This window comes from Abramis brama (assembly GCF_963993115.1).
Source record: "Abramis brama genome assembly, chromosome: 13".
Taxonomy (NCBI): Eukaryota; Metazoa; Chordata; class Actinopteri; order Cypriniformes; family Leuciscidae; genus Abramis; species Abramis brama.
Genome location: NC_139975.1, coordinates 11102109 through 11114776, shown reverse-complemented (window position 1 = coordinate 11114776; position 12668 = coordinate 11102109). Strand labels below are relative to the sequence as shown.

The 12668-nt window shown below is 37.5% G+C and overlaps 1 protein-coding gene across 2 annotated transcripts in view; it reads right to left on the bottom strand.

Moving 5' to 3' along the window:
• ldb2a (LIM domain binding 2a) overlaps positions 1-12096 on the bottom strand; it is a 59541-nt gene extending 47445 nt beyond the window's left edge. For both annotated transcript variants that reach the window (XM_084132298.1, XM_084132299.1), the window contains exon 1: positions 11850-12096. In XM_084132298.1, coding sequence (XP_083988424.1) covers positions 11850-11981 — 132 coding nt within the window. In that variant the 5' untranslated portion in view covers positions 11982-12096. The remainder of the gene's footprint in view (positions 1-11849) is intronic.
• Positions 12097-12668: the final 572 nt, after the last annotated feature.

Here is a 12668-nt window from a genome sequence, read left to right as displayed (position 1 = left end):
AAGCGCAAAGCGCAAGTAACTTTGTGGGCTATCTATCTATCTATCTATCTATCTATCTATCTATCTATCTATCGTTTGTAATAATATGATTTGCAAAAATGAAAACTGCTGCTTCTGTGTAGATTAGAGAATCAAAGTGTATGCGCGTTGTGCACGCTATACATTATGGTCAAGCATGCGCCCTTAAAATAGCATAATGAACAACGCGCGACGCGCCACTGACTTTAGACTAGGTTTTTTCTGGCCAGTGGCGCAATTGTTTTATGGAACAGTAAAATAGCACCAGGGATTGTTTGCGCCGGGACACGCCTCCTTTTTTGCGCTGAACCGCCCAGGGAGCGCAATTTCATTCCCTAGTTTAGCGACGTGCTTTTGTGGAGGGAAAAGCGCGCTTTGCGCGGGTGCAAAATAGGAATGAAACATGCGTCGGTGTACAAAGTCAATTGCGCTGGGTGCAAGATAGGGCCCTATATGTTAATATATATATTTACAATAAATATCTCATGATTACATAATCTATTATATTTTTATCCCTATTTTAGTCTTGTAAATCACAATCAACAAAGACATTCCGTGAAATCACTTCAGTACATAATGAAGACAATGACCCACATGATGGTGAAAGGGTCTTCCATTATGCTGAGAAAACAAGATATCGAGCATATAGGTTGAGATAACATGGACGAAATATTGAGTTAGCATGTAACATAATTACTTTACACTGTCATTGTTTTAATTACTTTGATATAAGCTAATTACGGAAGAGCATTAATGGCCGCTAACAGCATTATCAGTATCTGCACCAGGACTCAGAGTTATAGGATTTCATTTATCTGGAAGGCAATCTGTACTGTCACAATCGATGGGAAATCTGATTGCCCATTTGCACTAATTAACCCTATTTAATGCCTCAGCAGCCCTTGCAAACAGTATCCGTAAACTTGCGTACAGGTGCGTGATGTGCCAAAGTTGGAAAGGAAGGACTGGATTTTTAACAGTTGAATAGGATCATTTCTTATACTGTACAAAAGTTCCCTAGCGATGTGATTTGCATTTATAGTGATATATCTGTGCCCCCCTGCTGTGCTGTTCTTGTATTTCTTTTTTGCTCTTGACTGACTGATGGAATAAACCAAAGCTGCTGCATTTCAGAGACATAGATCATGTTTGATAAAGATGACATATAACACTGCAGCCAAGAGAGAGAGTCGGCTATAGATCAGTAATCTGTAGCTGACATGGAAAATGAGAGGTTCCTGCCTCCAGTGCAGATTGTAGCTGTCTAGCATGCTATAGCTGATAGTGAGCTTTGATGTACTGCGCACAGATCAGTCCTTCAGGACCTCAGGTGAACTAACATGGGCGTCTGCACGGGCTGCCTGAAGATAAAGCCGTATTGATTGGAATGTCTAAAGGGATTCATCAATGTGCCAATGGTGGCTCTCGACCCAGTCACTGTTCCGCAGGGGCCAAGCAACTCAAGATTTATGGTAGATCCAAGAGCTTAGAGAAACAACAACGTCCCATATCCTTGGTAAATAACAATAGCAGGTGCTTTTTACAACACATAGCTACTGTAGACACAACAACTAACTGAACTTTTTACACACACACGTTTTTTTGGGGACAGTGGCCCTCCAGGACCCGACCCCTGCTCTAAACCTAGCCATCACAAAAACTTTCTGCATTTTTACATTTTCAAAGAAGATGGTCAAGGTCAAAAATGTCAACTTAAAACAACATACTAGTTTTTATTTTCATTTTGATCTGAATTTTTGAAAAGTTTCCTCAAGTTTCAAAATGACTTTCATTTCAGTTTTAATGCTGCACATATTTATTTCATTCAAACAAATGCAATGTAAGTCACATTGGATAAAAATGTTTTTGCTAGATTTGCTAAACATTTGTAAGCTTAATCTTCATGACTTTTGTTTGAGACTGTTTGCAACAAAGTGAGATTCAATTATTTATTTTAAACTCATAAATTATTTGTGATTTCCTGCATGCTGGTTTATTATTGAGGTGTCACTGTTTTCAGATTTACCTGCTGTGTACCTGCACTAACTGTGGTTGTTTGTTTTACAGTAGATGACGATCAGCATCAAAAATAGATTGCATGACAACAGTCAGGCTTAGGATATCAATTAACTGAAAATACAAAAACCTTAGTAATTTTCCTGTAATTCTATGTTGTTTTTGTTAGTATTTATTTATAATATTTTTTTAATTCATTTATAATTTTGATTTTAGTTTTATATTATGAAAATATTTTCCTTGTAATATAGATTTCATTTAGAATAATAACCGGTTGGGTATCAAAAATCGATTCAAATTCTGGAATTTGGTCAGAAATCGGATAATTAAAATTTCTATTTGCACTTGAACGGACAAATACACACACAAAAATATGTCAAAATATCCTTGTAAACAGTCGGTTATGTCTAAAGTGAACGTAAACCGTTGTGAAAGAAAACGCATGTGATCCGTGCAGCTCTTAAACTGACAACAGCCTATTATTTCTGCTGCCGTCTCTATAATAACGTTAATTCACTCTCTCTTGCCAGCATAACTTTTGTAACCATCTTTGTAATGTACATTTTATTTATAAAGTGCAGTTTTATTTTACATTTGATTACAGTTTCTGTACCTAATTACCTAAAAAACAATAGTAAATAGTTTAAATAGTTTTTTCAATAGTATCTTTGTTCAGTTGTATTTTTTTTTTTTTTTGGTTGCTAATTTGTTTATTTGTGCTTTTTTTAATTATTAAGTGTTTACTTGTTTTTAATAATGCTTGAAATTTAAATTAGTTAGGCTAGTTGTTTTAGCTATGGTATTTTTAAACCATAGGCAAAAGTTCCTTGTGTAAGTATTCTTTAGCCTGTTGATTTTTGGTATTCAGCTATATGAAATGTTTTGCAATAAAATTTAGAATAAATGTGAATTATAACTAAGTTTGTTTGTTTTCTACCTTATTGGAATCGAAATTAGGAATCTATAAGAATCGGAATCATTCAAATTCAATATTCTATTCTTCTATTCTATCTGAATTTAAATGTATAGCTTAGCAAACACCAGCTTCCAACGGTTGTTGGGTTGTGCTGGATCAGTGTGTTCACCCTTTTGGGGTTTGTTGTGAACGTTTGAACAAGACAGTTGTGTTTCCTAACCACCTAAATCTATTAGTCTGTTTTAGAATGAATTACAGTTTTATTTAGTGGCAGTGTGTTACAGCATTAATAGTACTACGATAAGTATCAACATTTCTGTTTTGAATGGTACAATGCTGAAGGCAACCTAATCGCTCACACAACGTGGGAATTGGTGTAAATTGCCCTTATATATCCACATCTGCAAACTGACATTTAAAAAGTCCTTAGCCAGGCAGACTCCATTTAGACTCACCTTTCAGGACTCATGAAATGTACACAAGGTCTTTGATGAGCTGAACAGAGCTGTGTGTGGGCAGTCATGTGCAGGGTTTGTACAACTGCTGTTGAACTTCTTCCACCTACATCAGTGACAGCCACCGACAGATCTCAGGGAATACTAACTATGTAAACAAGCCAAAACCGCAGTAGAAATGGCAGTAAGCACGTAAACAATTCATGCATCAATTCATGATACCTCATTTTAGTAAACAAAGACAGCATAAACAACGTTTATGGGTATTATTTTAGCGAGCTGTTCTCGTCTGCTTGTCCTTGTTCTGCTGTTTTAAGAACAACAGAATGTCGACAATATTTGAGTATAAGGTTAAGTGCACATGATCTGAATTATGCAAATGCAATAAAGGCACGGGAAAGTGAACTAACATCCTTCAGAAAGTCCTCACCCTCAATGACACACAGCACTGAAAACAACTCCACAACTGTGCCGACATGTATTTGTGTTTGTTTGTTCAATCCGTTCTAAAGTTTGGGGTCAGTTAGGCTTTTAAAAAAAGACAAAAGAAATTAATATATTTATTAAGCAAGGATGCATTAAACTGATAAAAAATAACATGTATATATATATAAAAAAGTGCTGTTCTTTTGCACTCTATTCATCAAAGAATCACAGTTCCCACAAAAATATTAAGCAGCACAACTGTTTTCAACGTTGATAATAATAATAAATGTTTCTTGAGCCCAAATCAGCATATTAGAATGGTTTCTGGATCATGTGACACTGAAGCCTGGAGTAATGAGGCTGAAAACTCAGCTTTGACATCAAAGGAATAAATTGCATTAAATAAATATTAAAATAGAAGTTATTTTTAAATTGTATTAATATTTCACAATGTTGCTCTTTTTACTGTATTTGTTAATCAAACAAATGCAGCCTTGGACTCAAAAACATAAAAATGTCTTGAATGGTAGCATGGTAGAATAATGGTATAAAACATGGTCAAATGCATAAAGATGCATGAAGGTTCACAACCCATCCGAATATTGATGAAGTGCGGTAAAAACCAACACATGCAGAACGTTGACAGCAGAGAACTGTTTTATTTGTGTTCACCGTTTTATCAATGATAACACATTTGTGGCTCCTCAAAAACATCATCACTCAGGGCTGGACAAAAGGAATCAAAAATATGATCTGTACAGAAAAAGTCTAAAAACAGGAAGTTGGTAAAAATGGGCGATCCCTCTTTATCTGTTATCAGCGCAACAGTGTAGCCTGGAAGGAACTTTGGGAAAGCCGCAGGAAAAAGGTGGGACTATTGTCCTAGTATCCTGCCAGTTTGAACGCAACCTTATTGTTCCAGAGAATCCATGTTTTACTTCTGTTTTGTTTTCAATGTAATATGTCACATATCAGCCAGGACCCCATAACCTGTTTTTGCATAATGCAGCCAATTGATAAGAGAGTTGTGCGTTATATTCGTCCCATAGTGAGTGCAAAAAAAGTTTAAGTCCACTGCTACTACAAAAACCAAAATGCAGATGATACATGTGTATTAATCTGATAGTATCACTGATATTAAAATAATTAGATAGATCTCAGTCCTATATGGCTGACTGCTTAACAAAACTCATACATCTGGGCACGTCAATTGATGCTAGACTTTTCATGTGCTCTTGAAACTCAATCATTATCCATCACCTGCTTTCTACAAAATCAATTAAGCAGCATGTAATATAAATGATGATGGACATGATTAGACTGATCTGCCATTTGGTGCCATTTTAAGCTCTAATGGGACTGTGGAAGATCTGCGATGATTGGTTTACCTCGAGGACTTTGATACTGAGTTTCTCCACAGTGAAATGCATTATCGATCGCCCTCAGATCAAAACGAAACCCCGCTGTGAACTCGCACCGCTCCTTTGCATAAATGCATCCCATTCCAAAAGCATTAGACATATTAATACAGCTAGTCTTTCATTTGTTTTCTTACTGGCGACCTCTTCTTTTTTTCACTCTCTCAGAGATTGTGAATATTAAGACGCATTATGCTAATGATCTCATACCAGCGGAGGTCGACAAAACTCCTCCTCTGAATGTTAACCAGCATGCTTGTTTGCATATGCTTATGTGGCAGGTTATCCAGCAAACCTTTTAAACGGCAGCAAACATGTTTGATGCTCTTTCAGGATGCATGCCTCAAGGCAAACAGGCAAACTCTATATGGCTTCTGTTAAAAGAGCACACATTTTTTTGTTTATGCAGTGCAGGCTGATACAGCAGTCAAAATGAACCTAACGGCGTGGATGCAGCATAATGCAAAAGCATGCTATTGTATATTATAATATTGTTCAGATCAGTCAGCCATGATTAATTTTTTCAGCAAAAAAGTATGGTAACTAAGATAAAGTCTATACAAGTCCATTTCAAGGAAAGTCAGTTCATTCGTCGGCCATATTTGCAATAGTGATGTCCTGAATCATTCTTTTGAACTGGTTCTTATTAGTGAACTGGAAGAGCCAATTGACCAAATTGGACTGAACTGTCTGAAACAGTTTGCAACTCGAGTCTGCACAGATCTACAAGTTACTCAATCAAAACTCACTTTTGGATGTGCCTGACAGTCACTCCTACTCAAAATGAGCTGATATCCAGGAGAATATGATCCTATGAATGATGCCCATTTTTGCCATCTCAATCCAGCACTCCAAGAGTGCTCAGACTGAACTGAGAACAGTCTTTCGGACATCTCTGACATGCTAAGGACTGTCTGCTGAGGTAGTATGTTTCTGGTGTCTTTTGCTGAAAAGCATAAAGTATAACAAAAAAAAGTATTGGAAATATAACAGTGATCTGATGGCAGTAGTTCTTGACTTGAATGGCTTTTTTATGGTTTCTCATGGTTTATGTAAAAAGGTGAGTTGATTATGACTCGTTCATTTGATTTAGACATTTAACATCTGCATCATTATTGGGTGTTTTCATCATAGTTGCGTGATTACGTAAACAAACTGGTGAATCAGAAGTAAGTTTTGATTTTGTCATTAAGTATGCGATTTTGAATGCAGCAAGAGATAGTAAATATTGAATGCATATTTCTTCTAAATGCAGATTGTGTGTATACAGTGAGGAAAATAAGTATTTGAACACCCTGCTATTTTGCAAGTTCTCCCACTTAGAAATCATGGAGGGGTCTGAAATTGTCATCGTAGGTGCATGTCCACTGTGAGAGACATAATCAAAAAAAAAAAAATCGAGAAATCACAATGTATGATTTTTTAACTATTTATTTGTATGATACAGCTGCAAATAAGTATTTGAACACCTGAGAAAATCAATGTTAATATTTGGTACAGTAGCCTTTGTTTGCAATTAAGGAGGGCAAACGTTTCCTGTAGTTTTTCACCAGGTTTGCACACACTGCAGGAGGGATTTTGGCCCACTCCTCCACACAGATCTTCTCTAGATCAGTCAGGTTTCTGGGCTGTCGCTGAGAAACACAGAGTTTGAGCTCCCTCCAAAGATTCTCTATTGGGTTTAGGTCTGGAGACTGGCTAAGCCACGCCAGAACCTTGATATGCTTCTTACAGAGCCACTCCTTGGTTATCCTGGCTGTGTGCTTCGGGTCATTGTCATGTTGGAAGACCCAGCCTCGACCCATCTTCAATGCTCTAACTGAGGGAAGGAGGTTGTTCCCCAAAATCTCGCAATACATGGCCCCGGTCATCCTCTCCTTAATACAGTGCAGTCGCCCTGTCCCATGTGCAGAAAAACACCCCCAAAGCATGATGCTACCACCCCCATGCTTCACAGTAGGGATGGTGTTCTTGGGATGGTACTCATCATTCTTCTTCCTCCAAACACGTTTAGTGGAATTATGACCAAAAAGTTCTATTTTGGTCTCATCTGACCACATGACTTTCTCCCATGACTCCTCTGGATCATCCAAATGGTCATTGGCAAACTTAAGACGGGCCTTGACATGTGCTGGTTTAAGCAGGGGAACCTTCCGTGCCATGCATGATTTCAAACCATGACGTCTTAGTGTATTACCAACAGTAACCTTGGAAACGGTGGTCCCAGCTCTTTTCAGGTCATTGACCAGCTCCTCCCGTGTAGTTCTGGGCTGATTTCTCACCTTTCTTAGGATCATTGAGACCCCACGAGGTGAGATCTTGCATGGTGCCCCAGTCCGAGGGAGATTGACAGTCATATTTAGCTTCTTCCATTTTCTAATGATTGCTCCAACAGTGGACCTTTTTTCACCAAGCTGCTTGGCAATTTCCCCGTAGCCCTTTCCAGCCTTGTGGAGGTGTACAATTTTGTCTCTAGTGTCTTTGGACAGCTCTTTGGTCTTGGCCATGTTAGTAGTTGGATTCTTACTGATTGTATGGGGTGGACAGGTGTCTTCATGCAGCCAACGACCTCAAACAGGTGCATCTAATTTAGGATAATAAATGGAGTGGAGGTGGACATTTTAAAGGCAGATTAACAGGTCTTTGAGGGTCAGAATTCTAGCTGATAGACAGGTGTTCAAATACTTATTTGCAGCTGTATCATACAAATAAATAGTTAAAAAATCATACATTGTGATTTCTGGATTTTTTTTATTTTATTATGTCTCTCACAGTGGACATGCACCTACGATGACAATTTCAGACCCCTCCATGATTTCCAAGTGGGAGAACTTGCAAAATAGCAGGGTGTTCAAATACTTATTTTCCTCACTGTATATATATATGAAGAGTTCAGATGCAAAAGCCTCTAAGTGCCATCTGAAATTTTCTTCTAGAATGATCATTTTTATCAAGCTTGTATATTCAAATTCAGTAATTTCACTCATTTAAGTGAAATTACTGAATTTGAATATACGAGCTTGATAAAAATGATCATTCTAGAAGAAAATTTCAGATGGCACTTAGAGGCTTTTGCATCTGAACTCTTCATATATATATATATATATATATATATATATATATATATATATATATATTCATGCTAAAAGCCTAAAAACGTCCATTTTATAACAGATAGCCTTGCCCCAAACTCAAGCTGTCGATTGAGCTCAGTTGTGATGCTCAAACAAACAGCAATGTTTTGATTGCACCAGAAAATCACATTGTTTACAGAATCAACCAATAAATGACTTCTTGTCTCTGTGAGGCTGGGTTAGGAGAAAGTATTTCAAAAAAATATTACAAATTTCACCTTTAATTCATTATAGTCCATTTATCTAGCGTTCCGTGACAAACTCTCTGGTGCTCTTTAAAACGCAACACTAACTGCTCTGCTCTGAAGTTAGTTTGCTGCCAGCAAATGGGCTGAACAGTTTTAGTCTTTGGACAATAAAATACAATCAATCACCAGTTTCTGTACTGAGAACTCTCAAGTCAAGAGTCGGGACTCTTGAGTCCTCTTGTCTAGCTTTCCTGAGCTCTTTCCTGCTTTTGTCCAATTCTACTTTCACTCCAGTCAAGTGATGTGCACCGTGGAGCTTAATTCCCATGTTAAGCGCTAATATATAGATTAGTTAGTTTTATTGGACAGTCATTAAATGACTGATGCAGAGAAATATAGAGCCAAGTGATTAGCAAACACCTTTGTTTGACAGTGGCTACTTCAGCGCTGCGCTCCCCCTGTTGTTTCAGTGTTTGCCTGGAGCTTTTAAACTAAGAAAGTCTGGATGTCTATGTCTACATGATGGATGGCTGTGGGGGGAACTCTCCCTTCTAAAATCTGTGCTAAATAACACTGGCTTCAAATGCACATCAGCATGCTTGACTAATAAACATTGCGCTCATTGTTTGCAAAGATATTAGCAATAGCGTTGTGCTATTATTCCGCTGTGGCAAGGCACCAATACGAGCTACAATTTGCAAGAAGGATACAAGATATCAGACCTTTTACAAACATTTCTAGCATCTGCCAGATGGATTTGTGTGCACAGGGCAGAGACATTTGTTCATTTGAGTCCTCCATCCTAAACAGAATTCTCAATGAAACTCACATGTTGCAGGTATAAAACAGCAAACGAAACATCAGAATGTTTGTTCCAAATTTGTCAAGAACGATGTACTCTCTAAGTGGTGTGCATGAACCGACTAGTATTTCATCCAAAGTCTATTTAAGTGCAATGCAATACAATTCAGTTATTTGAGTGAGTGAATTATTGATTTTAATAACACTGTTTATTAATTTCAGAAACCTTATCCAATATTAACCCTTTGATGAGAAAAAAAGTTCTCGATCTGCACAAAATTAAATTATACTTTGATACTTTAACATTATTTAAACAAATCTCTTTAAAAATAAGTGATTTTTCTTTTTCTTAATTGTACTTCTCTCTTTTTATCCCTTTAGAGCTGCATAGATTGCAACAGTTTCCAGAAACAAATCACATTTGTCAACTAAACTCATTGTTACCCTCACAATGAAATATCTTATCAAGATCGATCACACATAAAGATTTAATCTTAGCAAATGCCCTTTTATGCCAAAGTGAGGTTGTGAAGATTAAAATGATATATTGGCACATGTTTATTAGGCTCTTTGTAAGTGCCGTTTCAGAGTGGAAGTCTACAGGGTTTGGGCCGTTGCTTATGCATTATTCAAGATGTTGTTCCATTGCATCTCTGCAATACAGGCCAGGTCTCCTTAAAGTTACAACACCTCCATCAAACACATGAGCAGAGGCGCACGTGTCAGAACTGCGACAGCGATAGGCACCAGTGCCATCATTACCATATTTAATGCTGTTTTTCAATGGGACAATTAAGGTAATTCTGTCTATGACATCACAAATGGGCAAGACTGATTGTGATAGCAATAAATGCTATAATTGGATATATTCTTTTTTTGACAGTTGAGTGGAATATGGAGGTAGAGGTTACAAGACTTGCATTATAACCAGCGGATCTTTGAAGAAAACATAACTATTTCCCATTGGGATCAGCTTTACAGACATGTCCCTGTGTCACAGCACAAATATTTACAGCTATTTACTGTTATTTTAAAAGTACAATAAAGGAGGTAAAATGCTGGCAGTGTTATAAGTGCATATAGTCTATGTTTTGTTGTCATTAAACTGTTGTTAAAAAAAATGTTGTCCCAACAGAGTTTGTCAGAAAAAACAACTTCATATCGAACAATATATGCGAGTTCCCAGCATGCACTGCAGAATGAATAAATTATGTGTTTACTGTCATAGATTTATTTTTATTGTTTGCTAAATGTATTAACTATAGGCTATGCTGTTTTTTTATCACTGTTAATTTTTGTGTGTGTGGTGATACTATAATCTTAATGCTTGTTCATTATCACCGTTATTTAGGTTTACATGCCTACGTCTAATTCAATTGATCTCTCCTTTAGAGGCAAAGATTGCAGAGTTCCCTTGATGTTAAGAGTCATAAAAAGCATACAGTGATGACGATTCAAATATTTTGTGTTGTTAATTGAAAATGTGCTGCATGAGAAATCTGTAGTTGCCTTGACAACAATTAATTGGCTGAATGTGACATTTATTTTTAAATTAGTGAACAATAAATTCAAATGGACTATTATGTTGCCATGATTTTTTAGTTTTCCCCAACAATATATTTATTATTATTAATAATTATTAAAATAAACTGTTAGGTGTGGATGACAACATGCAAACATTTAAGTTCTGAATGCATTCAAAATATTCAAATCAAATAGCCTAATGCTTTTCATTCCAGTGCTGATATCACTTTTGAGGCAAAGTTTGTGGGACTATTCATTTTCTCTTGCACGCCAAACGGTTCTGCTTTTTCATAAAGTGCTTTTGGCATCTTGTATACACTTAATCCTTTTCCTTTATCATTTAAACTAATAGTCAGGTTATTAGTAGCCACAATTGTATAGTTTTTATAGTAGAAATTAATTAAATAAAAATATTTATTTAAAACAGTTGTGTTGCTCTAATAGAAAAGCATCATTCCTCTGCGCTCGTGCGCTTCATTAACTTACTGCCTCCACGTGGATTTTAATTAGTGATCAAAGTGGATGTTGATTCTGTACGCAGCGCCTAAATTATGTAAATTCAGAAAAGCTCACCAGAAAGTCTGAAATATGTCCCTAAATGCGCATTATGTTCTGAAAATTTATATTAAAATGCGCTTTTTTCCACCCGAAGCTGGAAATAATTCCATGGAAGTGCATTGGAATTTTGAGGAATCACTATCCCGAATACAAGTGGTCTGAGGCTGAGCAATATCATCACAATGCACAATACACTTGTGCAGCCATGCAACTTACAGTGATTACAAAGTCAACCAGTTGCCAAACTAAAACATAGGCTATAGTTTCAACACTTAGTTCACGCTCAGTTTTGTGCAATCAGGTAAAGTGCGAATAATTTTGCAAAAGCACTGGCCAGCATAACTTTTCCCAAACTACAGCTGTCACTGTCTCGTGTGGAGCGATGCCAAACTCACCTCTGTCCTGGACTGAAGTCGTTTGTTCATCTCATAGATTCTGTACTCAGGCTGCACCATGTACGGCGAATGTCTCCGGTAGAACGGTCCGAAAGGGGACGAGTAGAACGGGTCGTGCGGAGGGTTGGACATGTTGATTCCGTGTCGCGTTTACAGCAGCGCCGAAGATTCAGCATCCATACAGCGCGCGTGCAGGATCTCCAAACGCCGCGAGACAGCAGCAGCAGTCACTGGCTGCACGCGGACCGGAGAGATGAGAGGAGAGCGCGCGGAGGAGGCGGGAGAGGAGGAGAGCAGAGGAGGAGGGCTGGGCTCTCATTGGATAGCCGCAGGCTGCACTGGAACATTGTTGAGGGTGAGCCAAGCAAGTCTTACCATCCCACCAAAAAGCAACTGGCCTTTATGTTAATGTTTGTGTTCGGCAACATTCACATTAGCGTGTCAGTGTTGTGTACAAGCGGGGCTAGTTGTCACACGGGGAAGTCTTCACTAGGAGGACTTTGTCAATAGGTCACTAAAATGTTGTTTTCTTCGTGACTAGCAGAGTTAGTTTCAAGCATTTAACGTTAGTTAAAAAACTAAAGTAGTACATGATCATTTGTGAATTATAGGCCTATCATTCAGATTAACTTTCCAGTCGTATTTTTTTTTTTTTTACTGTGGTAAACTTGCAATACATACATTGAAGTCAATACGGAAGTTGCGATAGTATTTTCTTCCCTATTGTGACGTATTTCCGAGTGAAACGGCTTCTCGAACAAGACAAAATGTAGGTCAATCACTGAACTGTATAATGATTCTCTAACGTTATATAGATCA